General features: G+C 33.6%; 1 protein-coding gene across 1 annotated transcript; it reads left to right on the top strand.

Annotated features, from left to right (window-relative positions):
- Positions 1-999: 999 nt before the first annotated feature.
- On the top strand, positions 1,000-5,330 carry LOC149160604 (uncharacterized). The gene is made up of 2 exons (XM_089434653.1): positions 1,000-1,269; positions 4,686-5,330. Exons 1-2 carry the CDS (start codon positions 1,000-1,002, stop codon positions 5,328-5,330), a joined length of 915 nt encoding a protein of 304 aa, XP_089290779.1.
- The last annotated feature ends 13,209 nt before the right edge of the window (positions 5,331-18,539 follow it).

Below are 18,539 nucleotides of genomic sequence, written 5' to 3'. Positions count from 1 at the left end.
ATTCAATTATGTACCCAGATTGAGATATTAGACATGATGAAAATGGAGTCCTGCTAAACTTATAAAAATAGATATATAAAATTATAAAAAATATTATATTATAATCAGTTAAACATGATGAAAATAGAATGCTGCTGCCCACTTTTATGTATATATATATATATATATATATATATATATATAATTATAAAAAATATTATATAATCGTACATTTTAGTAGTCAAATCGACCTGCAGACAACGTTGATAATAATTAATCCATCTGAGAACCTTGTTGACATTTCCAGTCAAATCGAGAGAAGCGCGATCCTTCTTGACGTTTCTAGCCAAATCTAGAGAATACATGATCGTTGCTACGGTACCAAAAAATGCACAGTAACCCTCGCAAAGTCTTGTAGACTTGTCTAATCAGGGGAGCAAAACGTAAGGGAGGATCGAAATCTGAAGCGTTGGGATAGTAGCCTCTGCGAAGTCCAAGAATAAATTACGTGTCGAGCCGATTTCATCTGGGAACTCCAACTCAAGGAGCCCTCTCCACATGATGGCTCCTACATCTCACCTTCCGTTGCCTTTATAAGGTCTTCGTGGCATGTGCTTTGCCTCAATTACTTGCTCTCCCATCTTTAGAATTCTATGCAAGTGTATGGTTCGTACTGAGACACGCTATTGTTTGAAATTCGTTCACCCCCCTCCTTTTCTACTGTGCAACCGAGATGACCTTTAAGGAATCTATGTAAGTGTATGGTTGGTACTGAGCCATGCTGTTGTTTGAAATTCGCTCACCCCCCTCCTTTCCGACTGTTAAGCTAGCAACCTAGCTGACCTTAAATATAAGGTTTTCTCTTCATTTTTTGCTTAGTTTTACCAGGTGCCGAAGCTTTCGATTCCCATATTGTACTTGGTCAGTTGCTCAGTATTCATAAGCTTTGAATCAATTATATAACCGAAGGCTGCAGTCGCTGAATTTCACTTCGATATCAATAATCTTATCATAATATCAATGGAGATGGATGAGATAACAGTTGTGTTGGGCCAGGCATCACAACTGCATGCGAAAATTGAGGACGCCATAGAGAGGGTGTTACAATGTGACACTGCAATCAGTGGCGAAAACACAGCACCTTCTGTGGATGGTGATAAAAGAGGGTGTGTGAATGGAGGTAACTTCTCGCAGACTGAAGTGGGCGTCGATAGATCCATGGAAGCGAGGAGCCTCTCTTCTATTGGAGATGCTTTGGTGGTTCTTGAAGAACAACTCGATTGCTTGCAGGTTTGGATATAAATTTTTAAAATAATTATGAATTAGATGCATAATAGGAGTTGTTATATCAGATTACTCTTCATTTTGAATCTGCTTTAAGTAAGTAGGAGAACCATTTCCCATTTCGCTCTCCCTTCCCTTCCTAATCCCATTCTTAATGTCATTTAAGTTAAGTTTACCAAATTTTTAAATTATTCTAAAAAATTATTGTTAATTTTTTTTATCTCCCTATTACATCCATCTTCCCATGCCTAATCTCATTTTTAATGTTATCTAGGTTAGGTTTATCAAATTTTTACAATATTCTAAAATTTAAGGTTAATCTTTTTATCTCTATAATATATTTCCCTTCCTATGCCCAATCTCATTCTTAATGTCATCTAAGTTAGGTTTATTAAATTTCTAAAATATTCCAAAATTTACTATCTCTTTAATACATCTCCCTTTCTATACCCAATCTCATTCCTAATGTCATCTAAGTTAGGTTTATCAAATTTCTAAAATATTCCAAAATTTACAGTTAATCTTTCTATCCCCATCCTAAATTATACACTACATTAGCATATTACTACATGATATATATGATATATCCTGAAAATCCAAGTTCCAATTTCTTGTAACATGGATAGCTTTTTTTTCAAATATGATCTTCCCACTACTGCAAAATGTTTATTATTATTTCCTTAATGTTTCTTACATTGTTATGGATTCAGTTTAATCTAAATTTATTAACTATTAAAAAAAATTCTCTCTCTCTCTCTATATATATCATAGTTCTAAAAACCAGAACCTGTGAGAGGACTAATCCACCTAATAAACTGGTTTCAAATGGAACTAGTCATACCTAGAATGGTTAGATCTCAATGAACAAGGTTTTAAAAAAACACATAAAATAATTAATTTCTAAAGAAAAATCTATTTTTAAGATTTAAAACTATGATTCCAAACCAATAGACACAAAATATCCAAAGTTTGCTCATATATATACCATGTCAAGGTGAATATATCAAAATGTCAGCAAGTACAATACATAACAACAACAAAATATACAATCAATGCGGCTCTAAATGACTTCTAGAGTCCAACAACAAAGCCTACAAGCTATGGGGCCATTGGCCTACTACAAATCTACATATATGATATTATGAACTTCTTTGTTGGTTTACTGACTTGAGTCTCAAAATTCTGAAAATATGCCCTATTACTTCATTTGGTGCTTTACATGGCTTCCTATCCCAGCCAAGTGTTGCTTGAACCTGTTACTACTCCATACTTCAATAGATTTTTGACAATATTTGCAGATTATTTGAGATCAATCATATCACAATGAGCCCTTGCAGTATCCTTGGCTTTTGGAGGCATGGTGGCTAGAAAGTTGTTCCACTTCTCAATAAGTAGGAGAACCATTTCCCATTTCTCTCCCTCCCATTTCAATTTAGCCCCTTCCTGTTCCCAATCCCATTCCTAATGTCATCTAAGTTAGGTTTATCAAATTTCTAAAATATTCCAAAATTTATAGTTAATCTTTCTATCTCCATAGTACATTATAATATTACTACATGATATATCCTGAAAATCCAATTTCCAATTTTCTATAACTTAAATCAGAAATATAGTTTTTTTTCTCAAATATAATCTCCATGTTTACTCACTTTTTTATCTCTTCCCACTACTATAAAATGTTTATTATTATTTTATTAAATACTCTTTACATTGGTATAGATTCATTTTAATCTACATTTATTAATTATTAAAAAAATTCTCTAACTATTTAAAAAATGCTTGACAATATGAATATATATATATATATATATATATAAGTATATAAAATATACTCTAATTATAAATATCATTTAATCTAAATTCATTTAGATTTATTTGTAGAGTACATTTAGACTCTCTTTCCAGTGCCATAAACAGTTATTATAGAGTTCACAGAAGAGGTTCCTCTATGACCATACCATGTTGCATAAACAGGCTGGAAAAGCTGCACCCAAGGTGATCAATCTGGTTAAATTTATCTGGTCATCATATGCAATTCCAAATGCAGAGTAGTCATTTTAATGATTATGTTGTGGAATTTTTTAATATAGATGGTCATTTTTATTTAAAATTATAGAATTAGATAAGTAAATTTTGAAAATATTTTATAATCAGATAGTGGAGAGATAATTATTTTTATCTAGGATTTTAGAATCAGACCGCAGATATTTGAGAATATTTTAGAATCACATAAATAAGAGCCAGATCTGACATAACTCCTGTCCTTAGAATTGTATTCCAAAATTCACAATCAAGTTAAGTTGAGGGAGTATCGACTCATTTAAACCGAACGTGGTGCTTTGTTGATTTTTAAATCTTACTTATGGGCAATGGTTTCATGTATCGCAGCGGATTGGGAAGTTCCATGGACTCTGCAGGTCTTCTTGCTAATTTGTTAAATTCCGGGGACATAAGTTTCTCGAAGATTTTAACATATGGGACACGAGGGGTATGGAAGGGTGATTTAATAGATTGTGTTTCACAGGGATATGTTTCTTGTCATTTTGTCCTTTCCCGTGATCTGGTTTCACCGGGGATGTTGTGATATCAGTCCACTCTCTCAGCTTCTCCCTCATTAAGGAAGGCATGTGGCTCGGATGTGAAGCAGCCCATTGGCTTGTAAAGAATCCTCAGCCTGTTCAATTTTGTCCTACTAGCCTGTTCAATCTTTTCAACACATAACACATTAAGCAAGTAATCGGAATAACAACACTGATGAGATTGGATTTTCCTGTTGGACCCATATCAATGTTTAAGAGGTAATTTCCCCTCTGTCAGTCGTAGTATTATACCATAACATAGATCGATGAAATATGTGCTAAAACTAGCTAGGGAACACAGCAACCTCTTATTGCTAGGTTTCTAAATCCTGTTTTACTGCACCTTAGCATAATTTCGTTGCAGATTCAGAAATATTCAGGAAATTTGAGAGATGTAAGTGAAGTTATCTTTGTTCTAACAGTTGAATTCCTTCATGTCCACTAAATTTATGAATTTTTCCTACAAAAGGTTTGCAACACGCATCTTTGTCTGAAGCATCCAAACTATTTAAATTTCAGAAATTTTCCTAAAAAAGGTTTGCAACATGCATCTTGCCCTGTGTAACATGCATATTTGTCTGAAACATCCAAACTATTTATAATAAGCAGTTGTTGCAAATTCTTGAATGAGTGAAAATATGAGGGCGCAGATATAAAGTGGGTTACAAATAAGATTCAAATTGAATATTCAGTTGTTGCAAATTCAATGTTCCTCTGTCTGTATATAAGATGAAAGCATTGAAAAGCACTTGCAAATAACTCAGATACGGGACTAAGATTTATGAATTAACAGTTTATGTGGATTGCTTGATTATGAAAATAATATATATTGTTTATTTGTAGATTTTGCTGCAGCAACAGCAAGCTGATAGGGAGGCATCTTTGTATGATCTTGAGGAATGTAAGAGAATTTTCGTGGAGCGGTTAAGGCGACATGAGGGAAGAGAACGGGACGTTGTCCTGGAGGCACTTGCATTCGCAGGGGAGGAAGTTGTTGAAAATGATAACTCGCATCAACCATCTCACCCCATGCTCTTATCAGAATGCCTTTCATTCGCTAGGTCAGATGAGAAGCACGCCAAAAAATATGAAGATCCCAACCTTTTGTTGAGGAATGATGCCATGAAGTTGCTGGGATGGAGAACAGAGACTGAAGATGGAATGGAATCTGATTTGAAAAACTCCCAAACATGCAAGCGATTAGTTCCTGATGTATACATAGAAAATGACCACACAGAGTCCAAGGGAAACTTTTTCAAAGTTTTATGCCACAGCATACAAAGGCTTCAAAAGCCAATAGGTCATGCTGTTTCTTTGGCAGCAAAAACTGCTCTTGTAGTCACCAGTGTTGTCACTGTCGTGGTTTCGACTACTGCGGTAAAGAACAAGCTAAGCAGAAAAGGTAATCGTAAAGTGCATTCTGCTCCTTCAGCTAGGGTTCTTTCCTCCTCGTCAACTGATCAGAACCTTAACTTGTCAGCACAGTGATAACCTCAACATGATTTTTTGCAGAGCTGGCTGATAATAATAACAACCATAATAAAGATGTCATGTCGAATAAATATAAATTCTCTCTTTCTCCTTTGTATTCCATAGATATGTAATGTTCTCGAATGAAAGGTTTACGATGTTCTTCTTTGTACTCCATAGATATGTAATGTTCTCCTGGTATTCGATTATTCGCTACTATATGCTGTAGATTTTATTCCAAATTATGTTTTTATGAAATCCATTATTTAAATGTTAATCAATTATATTATAAGAGTTTTAGATTTTATTCCAAATTATGTTTTTATGAAATCCATTATTTAAATGTTAATCAATTATATTATAAGAGTTTTAGAAGGTTTAATGATGATCTCCTCACTGTTTTAAATCTCATAGTGACATGATGACGGATTATCTTGACTTTTCATGTTTAATGATAACTTCCCATGGTTTCAAATCTCATAATGACATAATGAAATGTTTCATTGGGAAAGGCTTTTATACCGATTATATTAACTTTTATTTGATTTTGTAGTCATTATCTTCACTCTTCATTCTTTGTGAAAAAAGAAAAACTAAAAAAAATCCTCATTTAAAGGCCGGTTGCAATTCATTAAAATTACTGGTGGTTTTGCCTGAATTTCATCCTTCCTCACTTGTCTAAGAATGTTCACTGATAGAGTAAGCTCAAGTTGCAGACTGTATTCCTGAGTTGTGTTTGCAATAAAGTCTCAATGACCAGTGACAGATTCCTCCAATGTTTACAAATATGTCAAAATGTAGAGTAAAAAAGATTGTATATGGGACATTTTTTTATTTTCAGTGGAGGAGAGAATCCCCGCTGAAGAATCATAATACATCTTATATGGTAGAAGCAAGCAGATTCATCATACAATATCGCAGAAGCGAGCAGAATACGTCATCATAGGTCATCATGGAGCAGAATACGTCATCATCCATCACATCGAAGTGCTGGCAGCAGCAACGCGCATCGGGCAGGATTCTAATCTGGTTGGGGGGTGCGAAAGCCAACCGCCCAACCACCACATCATGCACACCGAGTGCAGACTGTATATGGGACATTACCAATGGACACGAGTTGTCTTATCAGGTGCGATGGCGAAGGCGTAATTATGCTTTCCAAGAATTGAGAAAATATGAGAGATTCTATGTCTACAACTGAATATAACTGTTATAATGTTGAGAAAATAGGACTTGAATCTTCACAGATCGATCTGCAATACTTCAATTATTAAATCCTTGTTTTCATGGACTGAGCTAATGAACAATTGTCAATCGTCGACAGTGATGTTTAACGTTAACTAAGCCAAATCTCTTAAAAGCCTTTTGATAAACTCTCTTTCCTTTTTTTGAAATTATTTGTTTAGCATTATCATAATCTCTTATTTTTCACATATATATTCCAAATTGGGAAATTTTATATTATAAAAAACTACGAAAGTAGGCTTAATTTAAAACAAAGAAAAAAGAAAATCATATATATATTTCAAATTGGGAAATTTTATATTATAAAAGGGGCTACCTTTTGGAAAATTCCGAAAGTAGACTTAATTTAAAAATAAAGTAGATATATATATATATATATATATAATTCAAATTCTGGAAATTTAGGAATTATAAGAGTGTTGCATTGTGGTTACCGTGTAAGTACACTCTTATGGATTTTTTTTTGTCCTTTAAGAACAATGTAATTGGATTTTAAGAAGTGTCTTGATAATGTTGGTAACGATCAGATATAATATATTAAAATTTGAAAATTCTAGAGGTGTTAATTCTAAAAAAGGTTTTAAGAGATTATAAATGTGAAAGTACATTTAAGGAGGAAGAGTTAGTTATAAAGAGTCTTATGCTTTATTGAGTTAGGAGTCGAGACATCCACTAAATGATAAAGTATCTTGGTATGCTTTTACTACTATTTCTCATTGTCTTCTTTGGCCAATTTCTCTATTTGAGGAGTGAACAGACTATTAGGATGACATCTTAACGCTCACAGAGATGAACTTTGGATTGATTGATGGATTGTGTGAAGTGATGGACTTCCTTCTCCATAACTAAGATGGATGAAGAAACTCATCACAACTTCATTTGTCATGATCTTGAGTCACTAAAGACGAAGGTTGGCTACCAATTCCTCAAATTTTCTAGAAATATCTTCCCAACGGGTGTCAAGTAGGTCAATCTAGCTTCATGACTTTCAAAAGATTGTTTTTTCTTCCTTAGCTTGGAGTAGTCCATGTTCTGTGACTAAATTAATGTTCCTTAAAGCCTTGCTACTACAATTTTTGGCCAAGACGATGACCTAAAGAGGCTATAGATATGAGTGGATGAATGAGGAGTGAAGTTAATCAAACCATATGCCCTAGAGATATCGAGAGATAGACGAGGAGAGTTTGCTTATATACACCACCAAGGGATTTTCTAAGAGGATGCGTGTTTCCGAAGAGAAGATGTGTGATATAGAGAATTTGAAGAAAGGAATACCTAATATTAAAATAGACGGGATGTAACCCCCAATTTTACTTACAAACACAACATGTTGAAAGTATTACAGGCATTTAACAAACCATGAAAGCTAAGAAGACACAACCTAAGTGAGGAATGAGATTGAGTTTGCAAGTTGGGTCTAGGAAATCCCATTTCAGATCAACAAGCCAAATAATTTCCATCGTGATAAATAGATATCTTTTGTAGGAAATGGAAGGACAAAGAGTAAACAAGGAAACTCTAAGCCAAAGTGCACTAGGGTGATAATCAACACAACTAGAGGAGAAGGATTAGGATCTATCAAAACTAATAACCATAAAATTAACCTTGAATGCACCCTATCAAGTAGAGGAGAATGATTGATATGTGGGATTGGTGAAAGATGAGGACATACCAAGGTAGGGGAAAGGTCTTGCTAACTCACTCTCATTATTCTTGTAATTATTATCCACTTAGTGCACCATATGTAAGTCTAAAATCATGTAATGTGTAAGAGAATTTGTGAGGTTAAGGTATTGGTTTCCCATATTTATTGAGATTTATTACTATCACCCATGCTTTCTTATTCATTACTTGATTTGAAAGTCTCTCCTAGTTATTTTGATGCATAAGGACGTGAAAGAAGGATAAGAGTGCCATATATTATTTTTCCTTGTTTGATGTGCTTTAAGACAAAGTTTGGGAAGTAATCTTGTGATTCATAGTTGAAGAACATGGATATGATGATTAGAGTCAAGTTCCTATCACAGTCAGTGTGAAGGTTTGGATGGCATTTATGAGCATTAAACCTTGAAGTAAACGATATGATTTTGGCATATTATTGGAAAATGCTCTATGATTGTAGGTGAAGTAATGTACCATTGTCACTCTATGGTTGGAGGTAACCCCATACACCTACTACCACTATAAATGAATAAAGTTTATATTGAAATATTTTAGTGAATGTCGATTTTCTTTGGTGCTATTAATATCTTTTTAAATGTGACATGTCAACTACATGTTGAGGATGGAAGGAATTACATATCTCCTTCACACTAAAAACCACAATATTAAAATGTTTTAACTATAAGAAATGTTTTACTTTTAATTGGGTTGTGTGTGTATAACATAAGTGAGCATGAGTAACTTAATGTTTAATAACATGTGATTAACATTACTTTTTTATGTAAGGAGATGCAAATGATTTCTATTAATAAAGACAGGTTATACATTGATAGAATATAGCCATTGGCATCCCAAAAAGACTGACCTGGGAGTGCAATCGTCCAACCAGGTAAAACAAACTAAGCATGATTTTTATTTATAACAAGATGAAAAATTGGGTGCTACAGTACCATGGGAGAAAATCATAAGACCAAGGGATTGGCATCATAACAGATCCATAGGCCACTTCCAGTATTTCCATACAAAGATAAAACCAAGAAAGTGATTTTGAAACATACGTGAACAAAACCATGCACCTTCAAAAAAAAATAGTTTAAAACTTATATGGAAGACTAAAAACTAGCATTTTCCAACACTTTGCAAAAAGAAGAGGCCAAATTTTATGTCAGAAGTGGAAAATAGTGGCATTGTTCATCATATCATCATAGAAGACACCAAAAGCACCTCCAAGAGTTCCATGGAGTAGAGTGATATTTCCACTGGAGGTAGTCAAAAAGATGAAACATCAAGTCCCACATTAATCTCATATAATAACTAGATAAAGAGGAGAGGAATTAGCAAGTGGAGATATTTTATCAGGTGGAGCATTGATGTCTTCTAGGGGATCAATGTGCTCCTCAAAATCAAAGTCAAAGACCACATATTTTTTGACCCATCTCAAACGTGAGAGTATATCATCTAGGCAGAAGCATATATTCCAGAGAAGTTGTTTAATATCCTCTTGTCCTGAAAAAAGTTTATAATTGTGCACTTTCTTATCTCTGAGAACCATATGGAAGAGAGTATCCATCTGTTGGTGGACTACAAGAGAATGTAGAAAACGTAATCTTTAGTTTCTGAATTTCCCCGATCAGGAATCGGTTTAAGGCCATCTCCTCCCACCTCAAAGTCAAAGAAGTATGGACAGTCACCAAACTCCTTTGATTCAACATGGAGAATTTCCCTCCTGACTTCGAGAGGGACCAAATCAAAATAATTTGAAATTGAATCCCAACTAAACAACCTTTGACAATGGGCGATAGAACAACTCACGCCTCCTCTATGACTAATCATTCTATGTCAAGGAGGTATAGTTACTGAGAGAAACGAGTAGTCCACACAAATATGGGTAAAACAATGATCAATAGGAAAAACAAAAGAAAAAACCTTAGGCTCTTCAAACGTCAACCAGAGCACAAGTAGGTTGTCTCCTAGACTCCATACTTGGAACCCAAGAATAGCAAGTGTTGAATGAACCTAACAGACTACATGCAGACACCCTTGAAAACCCCACAAAGGATACTCAACATAAACTGAGGCCAACTACACTATAAGGTGAATAACCCACTTGAGAGTAAGATAGACCACATAATCAACACTTAAGATCTGTAATGGGATGTAATGAAAAGAGTTACCCCTTAAACTTTTGACACGCCAATTTCACAACACATAATGAGACCCAAATTGATAGATACAAGAGGATTAAAACATCAAAAACTTGAATTGCATTACTAAACTAAAAGTTAAACTTCTATCACTAGAACCATATAGAGAAATTTCCTGGATACCGTACACCACAAACCAAGACAGGAGAGTTAAATGAGATACCTATGGAATTAGTTCCTTGGAGTGTTGAGGTGGTTAGAACAACCACCAATTTGAAGATCGACCCACTCAGTGTATTGTGCAAAAAAAAATGAAGAGCATTGACCTAATTCAATATTCCTAAAACTTATCGAAATGAACTGAACAAATATCATCTTGCCACCAAAACAGAAACTACTACCAGTTCTACCAAAGGAAGGAGCCAAGGGGCCCAGACATGCAAAGTGTATCACAAAAGAGAACTAGAAGTAGCGAGGCGAGAAGGCCTCCTCCCCACCACCCCATATAACGTCATACATTCGCCACCCTTCAAATAAACCCATGCATTTATAATGAGAGGACATGAGTTGATGACTCCAAGCAAGAGAACATTTTCCATGACACACCAAGACCAAGAAGGGAAAAGTGTTAATCACATCACACATTTTGAAAAAAACATTCCTCTTTGCTCATACACTCATCAATGAACACACACGAACCACTATCAAATTCAACAGAGGCTGGAGTCAATCTACCCAAACATTCCTGGCTCATTGCAATAGAGAAAATATAAACCATGGTGTGAGGGATAACATCATACCTCCGCAAAAATTCAACTACCACCATGCATTTATAATGAGGGAACATGAGTTGGTAATTCCAAGAGAACGGTTTCCATGACACGCGAGGGCAAGTAAGAGACAAGTGTTACATGTGGCACATATTTTGAAAGATATATCCTACTCTTAGCTCACACCCCCATTAGAGAGTGATTGATATTACTTTCAATTACTTTAAAAGTGGACATTAAAATATTTTATAGCTATTATTGAAATATTTCTTTTTTTATTAATATATTTTGAAATCCCATATGTCAAATCCATAAAGAGAAGGGAAGGAATTACACATTTCTTTCACACTAAAATGTAGAAACAACATTTTATTACAATAATCAAATAAATTATTCTAAAGAGAGACATATCTTTTAGAAGACAAAAAAAAATACATTTTTTTTAACTTAATATTATTAAGAAAAAAATTGATATTTTTAATTACGTATTTAATTAAAAAAAACATTATAATACTTATTCTAAGTTTCTTTTCATGTTTTAACAATTATAAATGAGCTACTATATGGATCCACAACATTAATCATTTACTTTCAGTCGACAACATAGTAGTATAATCACATTAATAAATTTTTTGATATGCATTGATCACCATTATTTTCCACCTTTTGAAACCAATGGAATCAATTGGCATACAAAAGGTGGAAAATGATGTTGATTGGTGTATATCAACCATTTCATTAATATGTGGTTGTGGTAGTTGATGGTTGAAGCCCATAGGGAGTATTAGTAGACCATGGTTAACCTTAGTTTACTATGGTTAAATATGATAAATTCATCGCTGACAAGGGTAGATTATGGTCAACAAATAGTTGACTATGAGTATCCATGACTATTCATGTTAAACTAAAGTTATTTCTTATAGATTTGAATAGACAATAGTTGACCATGGTTGATCATGTTGCCTATTGTGATTTTGGTTGAGCATGGGTGAAAATGGTTGACCATGTTTTGACCATGTTTGTTCGTGGTTAGTTATAGTTTTCCATGTTGATCATGTCTAACCATGGTTGACTGTGTTTGGCCATGTTGACCATACTTCAATGTGATGAGGATGGTTGACAATGGTTTGACCATTTTCAGATGGTTCATCTTCATTAACTCTGTTTAAATGTGGTCACGTTATAGTGGACAATGATTACAAATTTGTAGCTATAGTTGACTATGATTGGTTATGGTTAACTATGGTTGATCACGATTGACCATGCTTGATGATGTTTGACCATGGAGACCATAGTTGACCTTAGTTTGACTGTGTTAACCATGGTTGACTATACGTGACCATGGTAGTCCATGTTGACCATTATTGTCCATGGTTTGATGATGTTTTGCCATGGTCAACCATTTTGTCCATGGTTGAGTATGGTTGACCAAGGATGAAAATGGTAGACCACGGTTAAGCTTGTTTGCCCATACATGAACAAGGTTGACCATGTTTTAATTTGATGGGCATGATTACCATGGTAACCCACGGTTGACCATGTTGTCCATTGTTGATTATGGGTGACCATGTATGAAAGTGGTCAACCATGGTTGAGATTGTTTAACGATAGGGAAACAAGATCAACCATGTTTGATTATGGTTAAGCTTATTCAACCATGGTTAGTTATGGTCAACATATGGCTAACTATGGTTAAATATGGTGAAACTATGGGTGACCGTAGTTGTAATTGTATAACTATAATTGAAAACAAATGATTACTTTTGAGTCTGGTTGGAAATGATAACCATGCTTAATGATGTTTTACCATGTAAACCATGCTTGTGCTTGGTTTGACAATGTTTGACTTTGGTTGACCATAGGTGACCATTGTTGTCTTTGTTGACCATAAGTTCATGGTTTGACGATGTCACCATGGTTAAGCATGGTTGACCATGTTGTCCATGGTTAATTATGGTCGACCATTGGTGAACATGGTTGACTATCGTGGAGCTTGTATGGGCATGGTTAATCATGGCTAAAATTATTGACCATGTTCGACCATGGTTGAGTTTATTAAACCATGGTTAAATATGGTGATCATATAGTTAACTCTGGTTGAAGATGCTACTCTAGGGGTGTTAGCATTTACTTATAGATGATTGTGGTTGACCATAGGTGACCATGATGCCCATGTTAACCATGGTTGTCCATATTGACCACATTAAACAATGTTGACCATAGTCAACAATGTTGATCATGTACACAGTTGTTGAATTTGGTTTTACCATATTTGATCTTGGTTGAACATAGTTGGTCATCTTGACCATGTCGACCAAGGTTGACCTTTTTGTTTATTGTTGACTATGTTCAACCACATATGAACATGGTTGACTATGTTTGACCATCGTCAACAAAGGATTGGTCATGATTGAAAATGGTTTTGTTGATCGCATTGGGAAATCATTTTTTTTCTAATTCTGATCATGTTTGAAGTTTTTCACATTCTGATGTCATTTTTTGTTCATCACATTGCAACAATGGTTATTGTTTGTCATGTTGTGACATTGTTTGTCATTTATCACATTGCAATGACATTCATTATTTGTAAAATTGTAATGTCATTTATTGTTCATCATGTTGTGACATCATTTATTCTTCATTGTTTGGAAAAATCATTTTTTGTTCATTACATTGTGGCAATACAAGGTGAATCATTTATTATTCATCAGACTATGACATGAAATATGTTTGTCACAATACAATGTAGGTTTTCTTTGTCAACATTTACATATAGTTGATTGTGGTCAACAATGGTTGCCCATGATGCTATGGTGATATAATGATTCCTATGGTGATTATGGTTCACCGTGGCATCCATCTTGATTATGATTGGCTATGACACCGATGTTGACTACGGTTAAACAAGATGCCCACATTGACTATGATTGACTATGATTGTTCATGTTGAGTATGGTTGACCATGTTGACTATGTGACTTCATTCTCTTGTCCAATTGCAACATTGTTTATTATTTTTGATAGTGCTACATCATTTTTTGTTTATCACATTACAATGACATTTTTTATTCATCACATTCCAACGATGTTTGTTGTTCATCACATTGTGAACTATATGAAAGTTAAAGTGATAGTAATATAAATTTTAATTTAGTAATTTATAGTACAATTATTAATGATATGAAGTTTTTAATGTTATGATATCATTACAAAAGTTATATTAAAAATTAAATATTGAAAATTTGTATATATAAAATAATATTAAAATTAAATTAAATATTAGGTATTAAATTTAGTAAAGTTAATAACTTCAAAGATTGTATTAATGTCTATTCCCATGTTGACTATGGGCATGATGCCTATAGCTAATTACGGGCAAGTTGAAGATGATGAGTATGGTTGACTATGGGTATATTGAAGATCATGCCTATAGTTGACTATGGTCTAACATGATGCCCATGTTGACTTCCATTGGCCATGTCAATCATAGTCAACAATATTGAGTATGGTTGACTATTGTTTATTGGTGTTTACCTATAAATGACTATGCATGATCATGGTTAACCACAGTCCACAATTCCCATGGTCATTGTGGTTTACCATGGCCCCAATGTTTCCTATGGTTGACTATGATGCCCATGTTGACTATGGATGAAGAGATGATCAAGTTGACTATGGGCTTGATGCCTATGACTCACTATGGACATATTGAATATGATGCCTTTGGTAGATTATGGTTGAACATGGAGCTAATATTGAACATGATGACTATTTTTGACTATGTTGCCCATGTTTACTATGGGCTTGATGCCTATGGTTGACTATGGTTGAACATGGAGCCAATATTAGCTATGACTCACCATTTTAACTATGCAACATCAATTTTTTTTCCAATTGTGATGTTCTTTATTTCTTTCAACACTGTGACATCGTCTATTTTTGGTCATAGGTGAACTCAAGGAGCGAAAGTGAAATTATTCAGTTTGGTTTCCTCCCCTTCGAGTGACTACTACTTTAGCAATGAGTGCTAGGAATATTGGCTTAGGATGGAGGAATGCATTTATCTTTACTTAGGAATCAATATATTTTCCATGCAATATTAAGGCACATCTCTTCAATGAGATTTGACAATTCAACCTATTAAATGGTCCTTTTGTTTCCATAACATTTTTGTCTCCATAACATTAAATGGGAGAGATAGGTGACATTTTAAATAGATATTGGATTTTCTAAATTTTAACGTGGTTTTGTACTCAATAAACAAATATATAAACATGAATTTCAAACATTATATATATATATATATATATATATATATGAAATATATATAATAAAATTTAAAACCTTTATGAAAACGTAAACAATTAATGAAACTTTAAAGTCATTTGACCAAAAATAATATAAACTAACCATAAATAGTGACAAATTGGAAAGCCAATGAAATTTCACTAGTTGATAAAATGATAAAATATTGATGGTTCTTCTTCTTAACATTTTCATGTACTAACTTATGTAATAATTTATTATATAGGTAGGTGTGTTTATTTTGGAATAGGGGTTTCACAATTCTATTTTAATTATCAATGATTATTAAGTGAATGGTATAAACTTAATTTCCATGGAAAATTTAAAGTATTTTCAATAATATTCAGAGATCAAAAGTTGAAATTTATTTTCAGAAGTAATTATGTCATTTCATCCTTTTTAATTAAATTGATTAATTAAAAAAATGTCATATGAACATGAATTATGGTTTATTGGATATGTAGTACTAGCAAGCCATATTATTGTAACAAAATCTATTTACAAGTCAAAAATCATTTTAAAACATATATTGATTGTTTATAATAATAATAATAATTATTATTATTATTATTATGAATTAATTTTTATAACTTTTTCATAATTTTGACAATGTCACATGTATCATGGCTTAAGTGTTTTGATTTTTATCAATACCTACGAGCCATTCAATTTACATAACTGCACTAATTATATAATTGATGTACATAAAAAAAAAAAAAAAAAATTCACTTCATAACGATTTATGTTACTTCATAACAACTTTTACGAATTGCATTTATACACCATATAAAATGACCTAGAAAAAAGCAATGATATCAATAGATAGGTAGGAGAGTGATACAAGTATTTTTTTTTTCAAGTTTGGTGGAACTACATCTTCATAATGTCCAATATATCACCTAGATCACGGTGAGGAATTGAGCTGGTGACAACGGAAAATTTTAGGGGCTAATATTGGCAGGTGGGCTAATATTCCATGCTTTTTCCAAAAAAAAGATTTGCCAATTTCCATTTTTCTTAAAATGAATTTGCCCAAATTTTATAGTATAAAATTATTTTACCTTAAAAATCGCTAATATTATAATTTTCTAATATAAAATAATTAGAAATTTAAACATTTTTACAAAATTATCATCAAACGTTTTAAAATTTGGATATTAGGTACTAGTAATATTCGCCAAAGCTGCTAAACTTTAAGATAAACTTCCATCCTTAAAATTTTCACTATTGGTGACTTCACATTAAGCAATGTCTCAACACCATGCTACATCATTGTCGATCAAAAACTAATTGACCAGCGATACAAACATTTTAAAGAAAAAAACTTTGATGACTTAATGAATAAAAATGAAGAAAAAGAAAAAAGAAAAATTTAAAAATCTATAGTCATATAATAAAAAAAATAAAATAAAAATAAATAAATAAATAAATAAAAATAAAATTGTTAAAAATATATTAACCCCTTCATGTTTTTCGAAGGAATTTGATTTATACAATTTTATACTCCACAAAATATAATGACCAGAATTATTTCACTAGCTTAAAATAGTTCACAACTAGCTTCATGGACTCATGAAATATTGGCAATAATTTTCATCACTTTATTTGCCCACGTCTCAGTAAACTCATGCAAGGGGCCTATCATGTCTTCTTTCACTTGAAGTGAAAGAATCTATTTCAATCAAATCTATATCAAAACATTGCTCACAAGCAATGGAACCAACTTCCGTGTTATTGATAACAAAGTATATCAATTGTTTTTGGGTGAGTTTCCCCTCTGGTGGTAAGAGGGCGAAACAGATATTAGAGCTTGTGCACAGTGATGCGTTTGGACCTGTGAAGGTTCCATCACTAGGTAAGTCTGTGTACTATGTATCATTTATAGATGACTTCTCAAGGAATACATGGATATATTTCCTTAAGAACAAATCTGAAGTCTTTGATAGGTTTAAAGAATTTAAGGCTCTGGTGGAAAACCAGACAGAGAAGAATATAAAGGTGTTGAGGACAGATAACGATGGAGAGTTTTGCAGTAAAGAATTTGAAGAATTTTGTAAGAAGTGTGGTATAGCACGACATAAGACTACTCCATATACACCTCAGCAAAATGGAGTTGCAGAAAGAATGAACAAGACGTTGAAGCAAAGGGCAAGAAACATGCTCAATGGTGTCGGGTTAGGACATGAATTCTAGGCAGAGGCGGTGGAGACAGCATGTTACCTGGTCAACAGATCACCTTCATTAGCGTTGGAGGATAAGACTCCACAAGAGGTATGGACTGGTAAGAAACCCTCTCTTTCACATTTGAGGGTATTTGGATGTGATGCATATGTACATGTTCCAAAGGAGAAATGAACCAAGTTGGATAGTAAATCTGAAAAGTGCATCTTTATTGGGTATAAGGATGGTTTAAAGGGTTATAAGCTTTGGAACCCAATAACAAGGAAGGTTGTGTACAACCGAGATGTGGTGTTCAGAGAGGTGAAAGATGTTATTAAACATGAAATCCAACCAAAGGAACCTGAGAAGATAGAGTTTGAGCTAAAGGAGGAAGAATCAGACTCTACAGCAGAGGAGGAATCAAAAGATGAAGAGCCACAAACTCCAGGTTTGAGAAGATCAGTTCGAGAAAGAAGGTAGCCAGAAAGGTATAGTCCATCTACTTTCTATTCAAATTTTGCTTTATCTATTACTGATGATGATCCCAGAACTGTGAAGGAAGAAGTAGATTCAGAGGATGGAAAACTCTGGAAAGAGGCCATGGTTGATGAGATGGCATCTTTGCACAAAAATGAGGCTTAGGATCTGGTGGAGTTGCCAGTTGGAAGGAAACCCATTGGCAGCAAATGGGTGTTCAAGAAAAAGACAAATGCAGAAGGAAAGGTGGAGAAATACAAAGCTCGGTTGTTAGCAAAAGATTATTCCCAGGTGCCGGGAATTGATTTTGGTCATATTTTTTCTCCTGTTGCCAAGGTAACTTCTTTTAGATTACTTTTATTTGTTGCTGCTACTTTTGATTTTGAGGTAGAATAGATGGATGTGAAGACAACATTTCTTCATGGGGATCTAGAAGAGGAGATCTACATGAAGCAACCTAAAGGT

The sequence above is a fragment of the Pinus tabuliformis genome, chromosome 5_2 (assembly GCF_031772625.1).
Source record: "Pinus tabuliformis cultivar Carrire ecotype Pingquan chromosome 5_2, CPIR1, whole genome shotgun sequence".
In the NCBI taxonomy this organism is placed as follows: domain Eukaryota; kingdom Viridiplantae; phylum Streptophyta; class Pinopsida; order Pinales; family Pinaceae; genus Pinus; species Pinus tabuliformis.
This window is presented reverse-complemented; position numbering and strand designations above follow the sequence as displayed.